Source organism: Adelges cooleyi, unplaced genomic scaffold (genome assembly GCF_023614345.1).
Source record: "Adelges cooleyi isolate 19-005CV unplaced genomic scaffold, UGA_ACOO_1.1 ACOO_flye_CR_arks_rails_tigmint_CR_PRNA_21, whole genome shotgun sequence".
Classification (NCBI taxonomy): Eukaryota; Metazoa; Arthropoda; class Insecta; order Hemiptera; family Adelgidae; genus Adelges; species Adelges cooleyi.
In genome coordinates this window covers 7335410-7352714 of record NW_026095871.1, presented here as the reverse complement: position 1 = coordinate 7352714, position 17305 = coordinate 7335410, and the positions used below count along the sequence as shown (strand labels likewise).

The 17305-nt window shown below is 31.0% G+C and overlaps 3 protein-coding genes across 7 annotated transcripts; 2 read left to right on the top strand and 1 right to left on the bottom strand.

The window, feature by feature from the left end:
• Window positions 1–723: 723 nt before the first annotated feature.
• LOC126834329 (osteopetrosis-associated transmembrane protein 1) lies at window positions 724–3094 on the top strand. 2 transcript variants are annotated; one of them, XM_050566165.1, is made up of 6 exons: window positions 727–1102; window positions 1193–1355; window positions 1418–1538; window positions 1626–1834; window positions 1909–2077; window positions 2805–3094. In XM_050566165.1, the coding sequence occupies exons 1-6, from the start codon at window positions 1026–1028 to the stop codon at window positions 2870–2872; spliced, it is 807 nt and encodes a 268-aa protein (XP_050422122.1). In that variant the 5' UTR covers window positions 727–1025; the 3' UTR covers window positions 2873–3094. The 2 variants fall into 2 exon arrangements, with proteins under 2 accessions (XP_050422121.1, XP_050422122.1); XM_050566164.1 differs by lacking the exon at window positions 2805–3094 and having other exon boundaries at window positions 724–1102; window positions 1909–2798.
• Window positions 3095–3573: 479 nt separating this feature from the next.
• Window positions 3574–9457, bottom strand: LOC126834162 (chromatin modification-related protein MEAF6). 2 transcript variants are annotated; one of them, XM_050565902.1, is made up of 5 exons: window positions 9239–9457; window positions 8181–8387; window positions 7881–7914; window positions 7259–7452; window positions 3574–7035 (listed from the first exon to the last, which is right to left on the bottom strand). In XM_050565902.1, the coding sequence occupies exons 1-4, from the start codon at window positions 9380–9382 to the stop codon at window positions 7283–7285; spliced, it is 555 nt and encodes a 184-aa protein (XP_050421859.1). In that variant the 5' UTR covers window positions 9383–9457; the 3' UTR covers window positions 3574–7035; window positions 7259–7282. The 2 variants fall into 2 exon arrangements, with proteins under 2 accessions (XP_050421859.1, XP_050421860.1); XM_050565903.1 differs by lacking the exon at window positions 9239–9457 and adding an exon at window positions 8668–8930.
• Window positions 9190–15423, top strand: LOC126834161 (uncharacterized). 3 transcript variants are annotated; one of them, XM_050565898.1, is made up of 2 exons: window positions 9190–9552; window positions 10940–15423. In XM_050565898.1, exon 2 carries the CDS (start codon window positions 11033–11035, stop codon window positions 14456–14458), a length of 3426 nt encoding a protein of 1141 aa, XP_050421855.1. In that variant the 5' UTR covers window positions 9190–9552; window positions 10940–11032; the 3' UTR covers window positions 14459–15423. The 3 variants fall into 3 exon arrangements, with proteins under 3 accessions (XP_050421855.1, XP_050421857.1, XP_050421856.1); XM_050565900.1 differs by lacking the exon at window positions 9190–9552 and adding an exon at window positions 9574–9897; XM_050565899.1 differs by lacking the exon at window positions 9190–9552 and adding an exon at window positions 9574–9921.
• The last annotated feature ends 1882 nt before the right edge of the window (window positions 15424–17305 follow it).

The window sequence follows — 17305 nt, the reverse complement described above, 5'->3', positions numbered from 1 at the left end:
TATAAAAAAAAATACATTGCTAATAATTTGGCTTTTTTTTATAAGCATTGTACGCAGATTAAAAAAAAAACATTGAAAGAAAGTGTACATTTTTCATATCTATTAATACTATAAAATAATATTTAATTATACTGTTGATGGTATATTGTTAACATTTGTAACAACTATATATAAATTGCAGCTATGAGTTCTAGTGTGGGTTCGATACACTATCTTGTTTTATACATTTTATGAAGTTTAAAAAAAAAATGATAGATTGTACCTATTTGATATGATTTACCTAGAAAATGCAATCATCTGAGACTCGGATTTGACAATGTCCGTAACCATAACAATCTTCTAATCAGAATACATAGTGTCATAATAGTTTAAACATACAAAAATCATGTAATCATTACATAATTCAAATCATTATGTGCCCTTTTTTGTCAACCAATTTTTGGACGCAAAACAATATTAAACTTATGTAATTCCTTCGTTCAGCACGGTTGCCGTATTTCATGGTCCGTGGACCATCATGTATATATATATGTAGTAGATAAAATATCTATTATTGACTGGGTGTTAATAGTATAGATTAATTTAAAACGTATATTTTATTCTATAGAATTATAAGTCTATGACAGAAGTCAGAACCTATAACATATTATTCCAGTTTGCCCGTTGCCGTTTGTCTAATCTCTGTTTAAAATAATTATCACAATTCACAAACTGTTGATAACGTAGTACGTGTATTGTGTGGGAGACTAAAGATAAATTGTATTTGTATGTGAGAATAAAGCATGATTATTGTGATTTGTGTTAACGCCTTTTAACATTCATGATTAGAACGAAGAATGAAAATGACAAATGTTAAATTACAGGTGTATAAAACCACAAATCTTTTCAGGGCGATTCATTATGAACTATGAAGTACGTGAAATATCATCTTTTGTGGTAAATTTTTGTTCGAAAAACGTTTCACACATAATTGTGTTTTTTTAAATATTATAATAATATACCTAATACGAATTAACTTAGTAGTCATGTCCAAGGTCATTAGTTTTAAATATATCTTACCATTTGTTTTATTGTTACCAGAAATTTGTACCGTTCCCCAAGAGTAAGTAATTCTAATTTATCACTTAATATAATTTAAGTTATTTTCCCTTTACGTTACGTTATAAATATTGCAATTTTCTATTTGCTTTAGAGAAATATTACCCGAAGGTTGTGAAGAGCTTTTAGAACTTTTTGCCAATGACACGGCTAAGTTTACAATGTGTGTTGTTACCAACGCTCGTCCAATCAGAATATGTGAAAATTGTGTGAACGAATACTATCAAGTCAAGCAAAGATACGAAAACATTCAAAGGGTATGTTGATTAATAAATTTTTCAGCAATTCTTAATTTGATTTTTTTAAATTTCATTCATAGTTACACCACAATGACAGTAAAATTGATTGTCCAGCACTTTTAAACAATATAGATCGACTACACGTTGTATTGTATAGTTACGATTATGTTATAAATATGTGGAAGAAAGCATCATGTTCCTGTATGTATATATATTTTTTGTTTGCAATAACTTGGTGCTTAGCTGTAATAATATAATATATACAGACGATCAATTTTTATTTCACAGTGTGCTTAAATGATAAAGTGCCGAATGACCAAACTAAGCATGTAATGATGTTGGGTAAATTATTCGAATCGTGCATATCAAACCATATTAACAGCTCTAACTCAAATTCTACAGTTTGTGTTGATTGCAAAGGTGATTATCTGAATTTAACCAATTACTATAACGAGTACAAAAAAACAAGAGAATTTTGTATGGACGTCGTTGATTTAGTAAGCGCATCCTATTAATGTAGCATTTCAACAAGAGATTAGTATATTCTATAATATATTTTTGTATCTAACAGATCAACATCACTCAAATTGAATGGAGCATTGAGTTGAATTGCCATGTACCAAACTATAAGTCTGATTGGACACTGATAGTAATTGCATCTGCTGTATTACTAGCTCCTATTTTGTTTTACTTAGTTAATTGGTTAATGTCTAAGGAAAGGTCAAATGTACTTTTATCTCGTGAGTATTATTACTTATTATTTATTATGTTCATTACTGATTGTTACGAATGGGTGTGCGATCATCTACACGTTGAACATCGCAGTACAACAATTGTTAGATAGGAAAAAATTATTATAAATGGACTTAACGTTTACACTTTTCTGTTTTGTATGAGTTTTTCAAACAAATCATTAAAGTTACAAAATTAATAACTGTACTTGAGTAACCTTCATTAACTGACAAAAATTGTTTAAATAAAAATATTACGATCGGATCACACAACATTTTTGACATGGTACAATATTTAGCCTCGGTGCTGTAAATTTATATTTTTAAAATATCATTTCCATGTTGTGTAACAATTGAAAAAATAAATAATTCGATCACAGCATAGTCCAAACTCTGTTATTTGAATTCTTATTGATATAAAATATAAGTATAGATCATTTTACAATAATTTATTGTACAACGATGAATTCATTATGCTAAGTAATAAAATATCTATTTTGTTTTGTATCTAGCCTCCTAGTGGTAGTGCTCGCTGTGTTTACACCACATTAACTGAAAACCACGCACTGCATCTAAATACATGAGGTCAGTCGTGCGATACGCAACAGACAAAAAATATTTCTCAGGCAACCTTGAGAGTGGTGTAAATACTGCAGCACGACTGCTAACGGGGTTTCTAAGGCACGACTGTTTGGAGGTTAAAACCAAGTACGGAATTAAAATTTTAATTTTCCAGAGAACCGTTGGCAAGAAAGGTTTATTCATAGTTCTGCATCCACGTCCGGTTACGTTTCAATTTCCTAAAGCGATACTTTAAGTATACAATACTTTTGATTGAATCCTGCTGATGGATATATTTTATATTACCAAACTGATAAATATCCATTGAAACTATTATCAAATAAATATTTATGTATATATATATATATATATATATATATATATTGTTAACTATTATTAGTACACATTAAATATTTAATATAATCTGAATTAACATTTTAGTACTGTGATATTTATAAATTAAGTGACCATTTAATATTATTTATTATATAACATATTTTACTTTAAAACATTTTCTCGTGTCATTTGTTAAATCATTAAAAGTATTTTTTTATTTACAATTATATATTTTTACAAATAAAACTATATTATTTATAAACATTAGAAGAGTTTATTAATGTTATGATATATTTTTAACAACTAAACTTTTTTATAGTGGAAAGATGTTACTTTACCAATACAACATTAGTCACATTATAAACACAAGTCTTTGAGAAAATGAGATTGGTAAATTAAGGTGTTTTAGGTATGTTTAGGAGAGAAGCAGAAAGGAAGCCCTATAAAAAATGGGTGGATGTTACAATAACCTCTTTTTATTTGTTAGTTTTTAAACAATGGTAACATTTACCTTCTAAAGGACCCATTAAAATACATTAAATATATTAGATATGTAAATACGAAACATATTAAACAGAATTCATGTATTTAAACATTTGATACTCATAATCGATATAAATATTTTGTATATTTTATGATAACTGTGCTTAGTATGTAAAGTATATGAGTAAATAATAATTTGGGTTAAATACAAAATTTAAGCTCTAAAATGTTGAATACAACTAAATTTCTTACATTTAATTTGCATTAAGAGGACGTCGCAGTCAAATATTTCGAGTACTAAAACACCGCTTCGGACTTCAAATAGTACTCAGAAACTATTAATCGTAGAATAAATCTAAGGATACCTAAAGAAAGCCTGGAATGTCTACTATGTGCGTATAGAGCCATATTTCCAAAAAAAAATTGTTTACTTATAGTTATTTCAAAAATTTTTTTACTTTTTTCAAACGTTCATAAAACCATTGTAAATAAAGTTATCGAAAAAAACTTTCTATAGGCACGTAGAAAAAGTTCTGATCTTTCATATGGTACTATAAACAATTTTCTATCACCAAAAGCGTACGAGTACTATTTGAAGTGCGAAGGGATGTTTTTTGAATTTTTATAATAATTATTACGTCGAGAGCTGGCGCGCCTAGCGGCAATTTACCACATATCTTTATACGTTCGGAAAACCGGTTTTGGGCCGACAGCCGTAGCCGCGGCGACAGCGAAAACGTCAACGGTGACACCGCAATTATATTATTACCTGAAGTAAAAACAGATAACCCAATTTTTAACAATCAATTCTCAATAACAAACAAATATTATATTTTACTTGCGCAGCGATACTGTTATTTAATATTTGCTATTTTATGTTCATTATTTTATAGAGAATTAGCTGAAGAAGCCAGCTTAAGTCGCTAAGTCGCTTGTATGAAAAAGGTAGCAATTGTAGTAAATTATAATTTGTAAAAATTGTGATTTAAAAAATGGTTTAGGGAACGGGGGGAGGGAGGGGGTTATTGCACACTGTAAAAAAATCGGAAAAATATTCAAATACCTCTCCGAAAAACCGAAACATTGTAATACAATGTTTACACCCCAGACCAAAATTAGTGTGGGGCCCCCTCCCCTCCTCAGACCAAAATTGGAAATTTTTAAGTTGCTATGTGTAAATTAATCAACAGTCAATTTTTAGTTGCAATAAATCATATAGATCAGTAATGTATTTTAAACAACATTTTGATTTTTGGGGGGTCTCCATTTCTTTTTTGTATTACCTGGTGTCCGTAATTTCTATATTCTTATTTTTCGTAAAGACGGTTTTTTACTCTCAATCTAAGCCACCCCCCTCATTCAATGCCGACCACTAAAAACGTATTTATCCAACATAAATATTTGAAAAATGAATTTGTCAAACGTTCTAAGTGCCAAAGTATAAAAATTGAACTTTATAATTTAAATTGTATTTTATCCATTACCGGTGTGGTGCACCGGTCGGATGACCGCGTACAAAACACCGTAAACGACCAACGTTTGTAACGAAAAACTAGGAGTAGGTATTTTAATGAATAAGTTAAACTTTTGAATTAATTGTAATAGACATATAATAATGTTTAATAAATTTGATATAATAATAATGTTTAATCAATTTTGAAGTTAATAACTGAGTAGTGCAATCAATCCTATCGTTAATTGACTACCGACTACTCGACGCCGTCGCTCTACTCGAACATAATCAAATAATCAATTAAAAGAATAAAGTATAATTAAATTATTACAAGGGGACACCCATTGGTCACGTCTTAGTGACCATGCATAGACGCGAAAGGAGGACATGCCCTTATAGGGACCCATGTGCACTACGTGGGTTTACTACACCGGAAAGAATTTTGTAAATTTCAAGTAAGGAATAGATATTTATTAAAAAAAACAATCATATTTAAAACTCAAAAATATGTTATGTTTCCGCTAGTGAAATAAAAAAATAAAATTATAAAGTTCAATTTTTATACTTTAGCACTTGGAACGTTTGACAAATTAACTCTTCATTTATACTATAATTTATTTTTCTATATAATTACAATTTATAAATTAAAGAGTATTACTCACAATATATTTCAATTATGATTTCGTATTCTATTTTTATTTTTTTTTTATAACAAAGCTAAATTCCGCAATAATGACGGCGGTGACCACCATAATTTTCGGGATAACAACAGATAATCTAAGCTTATCTAATTATATTATTTGTAAATATTGTAGAAATATGACTTTACTTGGGAAATACTGTATTTTTGTTGCACAGAGAAGCCACATTTTTATTTTTCCTATTGTGTTGTGTGTTTTATAGATAAAAATTATAATACAAAATTTACATATGTACACATTGTTTTTTTATGAAATAGTATTAGATTTATATATAATTATTATTTAATGAAATAAATCATAGAATATTATATATGACCCGTCCAGCACTTAAAGTTTATAACGGATACTCGTACCATTATACAATTATTATTCTATTGATGAATTTTTATAAACATGTTTTCAATTATTAATTTTGGATTTATAAATGAATTATCAGAAAGCTGAAATGTTTTACATATAATACTGATTTTTAATGATTTTGTTTGGTGACCTATAATACTATAAAAAAAAAAACAGTAAAAAAGAAAAAAAACTAAAATATTCATTACGACCATTGCCAATATAGGCTAAGCAAATTTGGAAACACGTATTTTATTGTAACAGACATGCAAAATAAGTATGCTCCAATATAAATGTTAATAAGTAAGTACGCTATACGAGGTACCAAGTTTATTCTGATATCTGAGAAAATTATTTATACGCTAAAAAAAAGTAATTAAGTTATCAGAATGATTCAAACTATGATGGGTATTGTATTTTCTACTCAGTCCATTGTTATATAAATGTTAATGAACAGTAGCTATAAAAAGATTTACTCGAGATTGTAACACGCGCGCGAGCTCGCGAATGTTTACCGCGACGAATCATACGTTTCCAGCATAATATTGTTTTTACTAGATCGGCAGTCGGTGATAGAATAATGTGCCGCTCTGATAATACTACAACGCGCCGCCGCAGCACTCGTATGGGCGTGACTATAAACCGCCGCCGCCGCGCCGAGATGGAGAATAACGCCATCTCTCGGGAGTTGTATACGTAACACTTTACCTGCGACGTCCTCTTAAGTCATAATAAATAATATTAAGTAGGTATAGTTTTATCGAATTTAATTTTTTTGATTAAAATTGTATCAAACATACCGAGTACAGTTGACAGTAGTTTTTTCCAATACATTCATATAATTACAGAAAAAAAGTTTCAATTTTTGTGTGTAAATATATATGTATATAATCTTCAATATTTATGTATGTCATCACATATTCATTTTAAGGACTCCAGTATTTAAAAAATAATTACATAAATAAATAATAATAATACAGTTATCAAACTTATTTGTATGTATATACATATAAACCATTAACTGTCGATAATTTTACATTTTCAGTTTCTTCGGTTGGATTTTCTCATTGTGGCCGTTGAAACTGTTTTAAAACCTAAAATGTTTTTTTTTTTTACTTTAAATTAAAAATGATATACATCTAAAAACTAATACATAAAATAATACTTGTGTAGTTTTGTTATTTACATATTCTAAAGTTTAATTATATTTTAAAAACATACCAGACAAAAAGGTGGTTTTAAGAGAAACAGCTCGATGGGTGTACATATAATAATATTTATTATTTCTGTACTGCATTAAATACATTTTATACTTACTCTGTTGAGTTTATTGAATGAAGATCATCGATTTTTTACTTTTTTTGTGCTAGAAGCACGTTTGGCAGACGCTAACACGTTTCTAGGTGTGGATGGACCATTTGTTAGACTATTCGTTTTACCGCTTTCTTTGGTGACGTTATCTTCACTACCGCTGTTACCAGTTTGAGATTCTGTTTCGCTATTGATTTCCGCTAATGATAAAAAAACATACATATTTATACTGTGTTATAGTACAACTCGGGATGCTCTTTACAAAAACTAGCACGTATCTTGTGCTACTAGTTTAGTATTAAATTGTACGTTTTAGTGGGAACACTTCATTTTTGATGAAAATTATATATAATTTTATAGTGAGTATCGCCACAATTGATGTATTTAAAAAAATTAACAATGACAAGCTGATGTAAAAAGTAAACGAGTCAAGATTTAACAGTTCTAATTTACCAACAGATTTTTGAGCAGAATTTAGTTTTTACAATCTCATTACCACAACTAGTGTGGTGTAGTGTATACTAGTTAAACTAAAATCTCAAATATACCATAGAAAAAAATAGTTGTCCCATAAAAGATTACATTAGTCAATTAATTTCTAAATAAAATAACGAAAAAATGTATTTACCTTTTTCTTGAGCTTCTACGAGACCACTTACAGCCTGAATAAAATGATTAAAATATTTGATTAATAAATCAGATACCTAATCATTGAATAATTAGTAGACTGGTCGTGAGAATAAAATAATATAAGGGGCTGTTTAGTATAAATAGAAAAACAATTTTTATATCCAATAATTAATCTAAGATTATATATATATATATATATATTTATTAAGTTTGTAAACGATGTGGATTGCTTCACAGACCAGCCATACATAATAAATACAACATGGTAAAATAGTAATAATTGTTTTAAAAACCGTACTGCCATAGATGTGATGGACGATTTAGAAAATAATCGTTCAGCCTCCTTGAACTTCCTATTACGGGGTTCATTTTTCGTGTTGGGAAGCTTATTAGCTGAAGTCAGATACCTGTCCCATCCACGGATAATATTTCCGTACAAATGTGTGTCTTCTAGGTAACTTCCTTCAAACGCATATATTTGACGTTCAAGGTTAGCTAAAGTTTCCTGTAAAAGTAAAACGTTATTAATGAAATCCACTGACGATCAAAATAAATACCAGTCGGTTTTCATAAAACTACAATCGTTAAATCTCACATTTAAACTTGAAATATTGTATCTTTTTTAACATGCTAATCTTCATAACGTAACTTTTAACAAGTAACCTAATAAGTGAGATTAGTTTTGTTTTTTATTGTAGAAATTTACGGTTGCTAAGTTGAGCGTAGAGTATCATCACTTTTCAAGATTTGTATGTTTTATTTTTTTTTTAATTCGTACGACTTACGGCGATGTCCGATTTGCGTTTGACGAGTTCGGCCAATTCGGTGCGCAGGTCACTGGAATTGGACGATTTCGACATGGTGGCGACGAGTCGCGCACTGCCTTTTTTGATATATCAACGGTGGTACGTACCTATTTTATCGCTGAAATTTTGTTCAAAATACCGTACACTCGATTCTGTAATATAATATCGTAATATGAAATCGTAAATACGCGATTCGGCGCTAAAATATCCAAACGCTGCAAGTGATAACCGATAACGCGTGTAATCAATGTATTGTTGTTGTTGTTGTTGGCGTCGTCTCCGGTGGTCTGCGGTAACCGCGGTAAAAACCACCGGCGTAACAAAAGAACTGTCGGCCGGTCGCGTTGGTACGCCCGGAGGTCGTTCAGGTTGGCCGCACTGGGCGCGGTTCGACAATTTTTTTGTGTACTTGGTGTAGGCGGCGCGCAGCATCCGCGGGCGGCGGCCGCTGTTACGCTGTGCTGCGATGGATATAGATGTTTACCGTGGGGTGGCGGCGGGCGTCGGAGGGATGCAAATAAAAAATTAAAAAAAAAAAAAAAGATAATACCGTTTGTATAGAAGCAGCTATATAGGTAGCCTTCGTAATGCGCTTTGATGTGCGTGGTGCGCCGGAGTCGGTTTGTATTGGTAATGGACGCTCGTTCGGGGCGAAGATAATAGTATTGACATCTGGACCCGCCGATATTGTCATGCCGGTCGCCGGACGTGGTGTACTCGGAATTTACAGATGTTATACATGAAGCTGCCGATATTGCAGCAGCAGCAGGGGCGCCGTGGTGTGTGTGATAGCGGATTTCGGTGTTTGTCATCTGTTGTGGTCGTCAAAACATTGCGCCGGTGGATCGTCGGCGACGGCCAAAGGTAACCGCGGACGCAATCAACGGTCGTTACTGTTTGTTGGTAAACGACAGTAAAAAAATAAAATCAATAACAAGTACAATATATACAGTCTTAGGCGTTTTGTTTTGTTGGTGTACAGCTAAGTTAAGAAGTCTGTGTCGAGTATTATATAAATTATGCGGACTGTGTGCATTTGTAGTATTTTCACTGTTGTGTCGTTTTCATAGCTCACACACAATTTCATAAAACTTTTGCAATGTTTTTTTTCTTCAAAAGTTATTTCAGCTTATATAATATCGAATCGACAGTCTGTGAGATCATACAAAACCAATACACTACGCCTCGATAGATCAGTGTTTATTCAATGTAAATATATAAAATCCGGACTTGGTAACGTTAATTGTTATACAACAGTAATTGTAATAGTCTAATGTAGTCAAACATTATTCATTCAAATGTGTTTCACCATAACGAGAGTAGGAATAGGTTTTTTTCTCACATATAATTTAATATCTTTTAACATTTTTCTTTTTGTTTCTTTTAAATAACTTGACGACTGTTATTTATTAAAATATAATATCTACTCTTTGGAAAAAGTGTATTGGAAATAATTGTTTTTAGAGTAATTAAAAGTCACTTTGTTTATCAAGTTGTAAAAAAGATTTTAAAAGTTTTATTCTTTACATTATTGCAAAATAGTTTTTTTTAAAAATATGCTCGATTTAAAAATAGTCCAATATTTTAGTTAGAACTTTTTTTTTGCATTGTCTACTAAAATGTGTATTAAATTTAATGTAATCTATTACAAATTTTCACAAACTAAATATTGTTAAGTGTACAAATTTTTGATATTAACAAAAAAGAATATTTAAAATTTATTTTACAGGATTGTAGTAAACAAATTAATTTATTATAAAATAAACAAATAATTTTAAAAAAATGGCACCTAAATGTATTAAAATGTATTTTTAAATACACCTATTAAAAGTATTTAAAATATTCCGATGCTTCCAAAAAATGTTCAAAATTAACATTATAAATTAAAAATAATTCTTAGTGAAAATTTCTTAGTGCTCTTATAGCTAATTTAAAATTAACTCCAACCGAGTTTGTTATTTATTTTATTGCAATAAAAGAAATACCTACTAAAATTGATGCACTGGTGTATTACCTGACTGTTAACTCATTAAATGTAAGATTGTACAGTATAACTTTATTTACACAACTGTTTAGAGTTGTAGGTATAAACACTTTTTTTTTCTATAGCTTTGAAAACTTTAAAAATTTTTGTACATATTAAAATTGTATAGTTTTAAATAATAACATTCACGCTAATGGCCCAGCTGCCAAAATATTAATAAAAAAAAAAAAATGAAAGATAACATAGAATTTATTTATTGGATTTCAGATTTAAAGTATCCAGTAGTCTTCACGAAAACTGATGAAAAAACTGAAGCGAAAAATTCTAAAAATGTTTCAAATAAACCAGTGATCTTCCGATATGGCTGAAATCAAAAGAATGAATTCCATACCCATGCAAATACCAGCGTCGGTTCCATCTACGCCAACGGTATCAAATCAAATCTTGTTGATCAATAATGCCGAAGGCCAATTGGTCTCTGGCATTCTGATACCGCAAAATCATTTTATGTTGAAAATCAACAAGAATCAGCTGTCACCAGAGTCTGAGCCCGAGTCTGATGTTGTCGAACGCGAGTCTCCGTCAAAATACTTTTCCATGAATTCAAACGAAAAAAAAATGTTTCGCGAAACATTCTACAATACACTTTATGAATTTATGCATCAAATAGTTAAAGGCGGACGCGTCGTTAGCTCTTCAGATCCTATTTGGGACCAGGTCGCACTCAAGTTGGACAATATACTCAAACCAAAAAGTATTTATAACCGTTTCATATTAAACAAGCACGGTTGCCGATCACGGCTAATCGAAGCTTACTTGAAAGAGCCTGGTTGTAGTAATGCCAATATTTCTCTACTGAACGACACAATGAGCTCGGATAAAACTTCCGAAATCATTGAGAAAAGGCCTGGCCACGTCGACAACGAGACGTTTTACAATGCTTTGTACGCTTTTAAAGACAAGGTGATCAAAAACGGGGAAGTCGCTCCGAGTGTGGATTCTGTGTGGTGTAAGATTTCTGCACATTTAAATAACGCTTTGAAGCCGAATAGTATATATTTGAGATTTAAACGTAACACACATGATTGCCAAAAGAAGTTACTCGCTCACTGTAAACTCGATCCATCCACAGCGAAAACTTACGAAGTCTCCACCCGTAAGGTGATTCAAACCGATAAATCCTTTGCCAGGATTAAGAAGAAAAATTTAAAGTTTGAAGATTCTACCAAGTTTTTTAAAGCGTTGTACGCACATCGACACTTGATTATACAACACGGAGCGATAGCAAAACAAAATAGTTTCGTTTGGAACGAAGTGGCAAAGATGTTAGACTACGCTCTAGAACCCGCGGACGTACATTCTAAATTTATCCGCAATCACGATTTGTGTCAGACCAAACTTATCGAAGCGTGCAAAGAAGACCAAGACTTTACCCCGCTGCACTTCCCCAAGTTTAATAAACAAAATTGTGTATCAGACGATACTTTCTTCAATGTGCTGTGTAAATACCGTAATGATATCTTACAAAACGGTAAAGAAATAGCAAAATTTTCTCATCCTGTTTGGACTCAAATTTCTCGGGATCTCAACGACACATTAAAACCTGCCACCGTCTATTTCAGAGTATCGAGAAATTCTCAAATGTGCTTGAACCGACTAATCAAACTGAACGGATCATCAGATTTTTCTTGCAAAGAAGTCGTGGACAAAGACAAGTTCTTTGAAACCATATGTTTGTACAAATATTCAATCATGCACGGTGACAAAATAGCAGACGCGTCCGACTCGGTTTGGAATGAGATTTCACTTCAACTAAATTCTGCTATGAGTCCGGAAGCCATTTTCAATACTGTATCGAAGGACGAACATTTTTGTAAAACAAAAATGATTCACGCCTTAAAAACGGAATGTAGTGTTTTTTCTGGTGAAAACATCGATGACGATCCATCTGAAACGATAAGTGAAGTCGCACCAATTGTTGAATGCAATGTAGATGAGTCTATAGATGATTTTGTAGAAGTGCTCAAAGAGTTTAAAGATTCTATTTTGAAAAGCAACGGTCGATTAGCTATGATGTACGACAATGTCTGGAGGGAAATATCATCACGAATAAAATATTTGAAGCCCGACGAAGTTTACAAACGCGTCATTAATGATTACAAGAACTGTCGCACGTTACTTTTTTCATCGGCGTTTGAAACGGATAAAAGCCTTCAAATAAAATTGTGCGAAGCAATATTTGAATATCGAAAATCCATCATTAACGATAGAGTTATTGCAAATATAAATAATCCCGTTTGGACTAAAATTAGTGATAGAATTAATCGAGTTTTAGATCCGAAGGAGATTTACATAAAATTCATTAAAGACAAACATTCCTGCCGTACTAAGTTGATGCAAGGACTAAAAGAAGAAGACCCTTCTGAATCGTCGAGAAGAACATCTCCTCAAGTAGCTGTCAATAAAGACAGATTTTTAGATGTTTTATTGAGCCATAAAGAATTGTTAATGTTGAACGGGACACATGTTAACGCTGGTGATCCAATATGGCATCTGCTCGCCGAAAAACTTGATTATCAAATAAGTCCGACTACGGTGTACAATTACTTTTCGTCGAATAAATATAACTGTCTAACTAAAGTTAAACTGTCTATCGAAGAGGAAAGAAAAGCTCTTAATGTTAATGACGACAAACAAAAATCAACGAAATTCACTACACAAATAGACCACGACTACACTAAAGGCGACGTTGAAACATATTTTGAGGACTTGGCGTCCATGAGACAAAAAGTCGGGTACGTACAAGAAAGTGACTTTTTCAACGCGTGCATGGCATTTAAAGACGAAATAATAAAAAATGGTAGCATTGTGTCCTGTACTAACGACGTATGGGAAAAGATATCAAAATATCTCAACTATGCGATTAAAGCTAAGACAGCGTATTTGAGGTTCAAACGGAATACTCATAATTGTCAAGCAAAAATGTTTGACTGTATGAATATTTCCAAGCCACGCGACACTTGTACCGAGGAAGACCTAAAAATTGAAAATGAGATGTTTTTTGATGCAATTTCAATTTTTAAACACTCTATTATCAACAATGGTAAATTTGTCGGCGAAACGTCACCAGTTTGGTTAGATGTTTCCAATTTAATGAACAACTTGTTGACGCCCGAAGAAGCGTTTTGGAAGTTTCGTCGGAATGTCGACTCATGTCGTAACAAACTTGCCGAGAAATGTGCCCCTGACTGGGCCGCCGATACGCCTTCAACCAGAAGAAACCGCCTACTGGTAATGGAATCGACAGAGACGCATTGGAACGATACCTTACAGAGCGACGAAGTGGAGAGAGAAGAACATAAGGAATGTGTGAAAGAAGCGATTCGTAGAGACACCGTATTTTATGACGCCGTCTATAAACATAAAGACGAGGTTTTCAAGAACGAATTAATTGCAAACAGCGCTAGTCCCGTGTGGACAGCAGTTGCTAATGAATTAAAGTACGAATGGAACCCTATGGACGCGTACTTAAAGTTTAAAAACAACATGGCCAACTGCAACACAAAATTTGCCGAAGCCGCCCTAAGACATAATCTGAAGAAATCAAAACAAGACGCTATGGATGTTGACGTGAATTCTCGTGACCAACCTATGGACGTTGATCGAGAAGTCACTACAATATCGTTAAACGTAAAAAAAAAATACCAAGAAAATTATGAAAATAATATTACTGTTATTGAAATAGACTCGCCGACTAGTGAATCGGAAACCGAAAACGGTTTGTAACAATAATCAAACTTAAGCAAAACGGAATAATTTCTACTATTAATCATGAAAATTAATACTCTCACAATAATTTTGTATTATTATTATTATTATTTTTTTTTTATATGTATAAATATATTTATTGTATTTTTTTTTTACTTAATTAAGGACTGATTCGTGTTACCTATAGTTTTAATTGTTTTGTTCACTTTCTTCTTCACTATTTTTTTTTTTAATGTTACGCTGTTGGGTTGTGCAATATGTGATTGTTATTTTTATTTAATAACTTTTTTTGCCATATTTCGATTAGTTAAATTATTTGCATAATTTTGAAATTTTTATTTTATTCAAAATAAAGTAGATTTGCCTTAAATTGACATTTATGCCTCACGCTTATAAATATGTAATTAAAATACCTTATGTAGTTTTTACGCGGCCCTAAAAAGCTCAAATTGAGATCAACCGCTACCATATCATAAAAAGGACCAGTCTAGTCTCATTTGGATTCTGAAAAACTTGAACGACACTCGTAATTTAATATACGAGTATTTATTTATTTTTATATTACATAATATCTTTTACATTAAGAAAAATTAACAGCAGTTCAAAAATCTTATTTCTTGTCTGTCAATTTGTACCTATTTATTATGGTGTTGTTCATTACAAGTCATATTTAATTGGAAAAACTTTTAATTGTTTAACAGTATTATTATTATATTATATTATCATAGTATTAAATTAAGTGTGATGTTTGAGACTTGAGTTTGATTTATAAAAATAAAGTAGAATAAATATGTTGATTACCTCTTATAAATAATTCTTAGTTTATATAATTTATATACTATGCTGTACTTCACTGATAATTTAGGATTGTATCTTTATTGAAAAGAAATTTTTGTAGTGCAAAAGAAAGACTTGTTTATTTATCTTTTGGTGTGGCTTGGAAAACTTTTTTTTTTTTTACTTGAAACTTGACTAGTCTATTTAACATTTTAGTGTTTGACATTGTAAAGATTATTTATTTATTTTGTGTACTATATAAAATTGCTTTAAGATAAAATTATAAATCACTATATATTGTATTATATTGAAATTGTACTCTATAATAAAAATATATTTAGGCATCATGATTGAATTTGTTGCTTTTGTCATAGATATTTATTGTAGTATAAGTACTACTATTTTTTTTATGAGTACCTACTTGACTATAAAACAAAAAAACATCTTTGTTATTTAACACATGATTATATGTACAAGCAGTTGTCTTCAAAATTGTGTCATAGGCATTGGCATTGCCAAGTATACAAATATTAATAATTCAGTTATTTTAAAATAATAATTTAAAAAAGACTAAAAACTTGTTTTTAAACAAATGTAAAAAAACACCATTTAAATCTAAAATTAACAAAAACAAACATCTTGACCTCCTGTTTTTTATTATTACTAAAGTTTCAGTAATAGTTATACTTAAATATCAAAAATGTACTATCAATGTTTTTTCAAAAACTCTATAATTTATAGTCAGGTAGGAATTTTAAGGCTCATCTATTTTTTGGTTATTTTTATTTTAGAATTCCAGACGTTAAAAAAACAATTTTACTGTAACTGTATGAGTAATTTGTCAGAATTACTTTATGAATAATTTTTAAAAAAAATGTCAAAATGCCGCATTGCCACTACCAGATTGTGATTTGTAGGTACTAGCCGATAGGTCTTATCCTTATATGGACCATATTATTGTATTGGCCGCGAACAAGCCGAGTTAACAATAGAATACAAATCTAAACACGAGTATACATGAAATAATTATATACAGTGTGCGTGGGCGTTGATTAGTGCGTTGATATATTAATGGACATTAAAATCTACCCATCCTTCATCACAATAGAATGTTTTTTTTGTTTTAACATTCCATTGAAATGTCGAACCATTTAAACGCACAATTCGAATTTCTCCTTGTCCTCTAAATCGTCTCTAAATATGGTATGTTCAATGTATAACACTTTACAATGTACCTACCGATCCTATCCTATCCTATGTGTATATTATTATAGTTTAAGGAACTTAATGTGACTTTATGACGAGGTCACCTTTACATAATATAACATGTATCCGCCAACAAAGCAGTGGTCAAAATAAATTGCAATAAAAACGTTTTACAAGTCGGGATGTCAATATTTATTAAATAGGTATAATGACAGAAGGCAGGAAGGCTGCACAAGAGCCTCGCCTATACAACAAAATTCGGTAAGTTTTACAATGTGTACATACTATCTATGTACATTCATATAATAATATATAAGAAGGATTTTTGTGTAGGCGTGCAAATATCAAATGATCTATAGTGTTTTACCCTTGTGTACATAAAATATTCTATAGGTGCACTAGGAATTAAAAATTAACAACCCGAAGATAACAAAATTATACCATAATTTATAACGAAGGTCCCCACGACACGCGTAGGTGGAAAAAATGTTTTTACCTATGCAATAATATATGCAAAATAGACGTTAAAAACAATGTTAGATATATGTGCACAAGTTTTACCTATCTACTTTAATTCCATGTAAAAAAAAAAAAAATTAAAAAATCAAATTGCCCACACTTGCGCATTATTATAATTATACACCTAGGCATAATGGGTGGGTACCAATTGCCCCATTTCTTTTGTCTTTGCTTTGCCGGTATATATTTTTATTTTGTACATTCAGAATTTCAGTATATTATTGTAAAGTCAAAAAAAAATATAATAATAAAAAAAAATAACCCGTTAGTCGTTTGGTCGGGGAAAAAATATATATTTCAATGCAGCTGTAGTAGTTAACTTACTATTATTTTTATAACTCTTTGTCTCTCCAAGTGTTACAT

Excerpts from the sequence above, each read along its gene's own strand:
- LOC126834162 (XM_050565902.1), bottom strand. The coding sequence starts at position 9,382 with ATGACAATATCGGCGGGTCCAGATGTCAATACTATTATCTTCGCCCCG. Across the intron at positions 7,915-8,180 it reads CGTCCATCACATCTATGGCA|GCTGTAAGTGGTCTCGTAGA; the intron begins GTACGGTTTTTA and ends CATTTTATTCAG. Across the intron at positions 7,453-7,880 it reads CGTAGAAGCTCAAGAAAAAG|CGGAAATCAATAGCGAAACA; the intron begins GTAAATACATTT and ends TTTTATCATTAG.
- LOC126834161 (XM_050565898.1), top strand. The coding sequence starts at position 11,033 with ATGGCTGAAATCAAAAGAATGAATTCCATACCCATGCAAATACCAGCG.
- LOC126834329 (XM_050566164.1), top strand. The coding sequence starts at position 1,026 with ATGTCCAAGGTCATTAGTTTTAAATATATCTTACCATTTGTTTTATTG. Across the intron at positions 1,356-1,417 it reads GATACGAAAACATTCAAAGG|TTACACCACAATGACAGTAA; the intron begins GTATGTTGATTA and ends TTTCATTCATAG. Across the intron at positions 1,539-1,625 it reads GAAGAAAGCATCATGTTCCT|TGTGCTTAAATGATAAAGTG; the intron begins GTATGTATATAT and ends TTTATTTCACAG.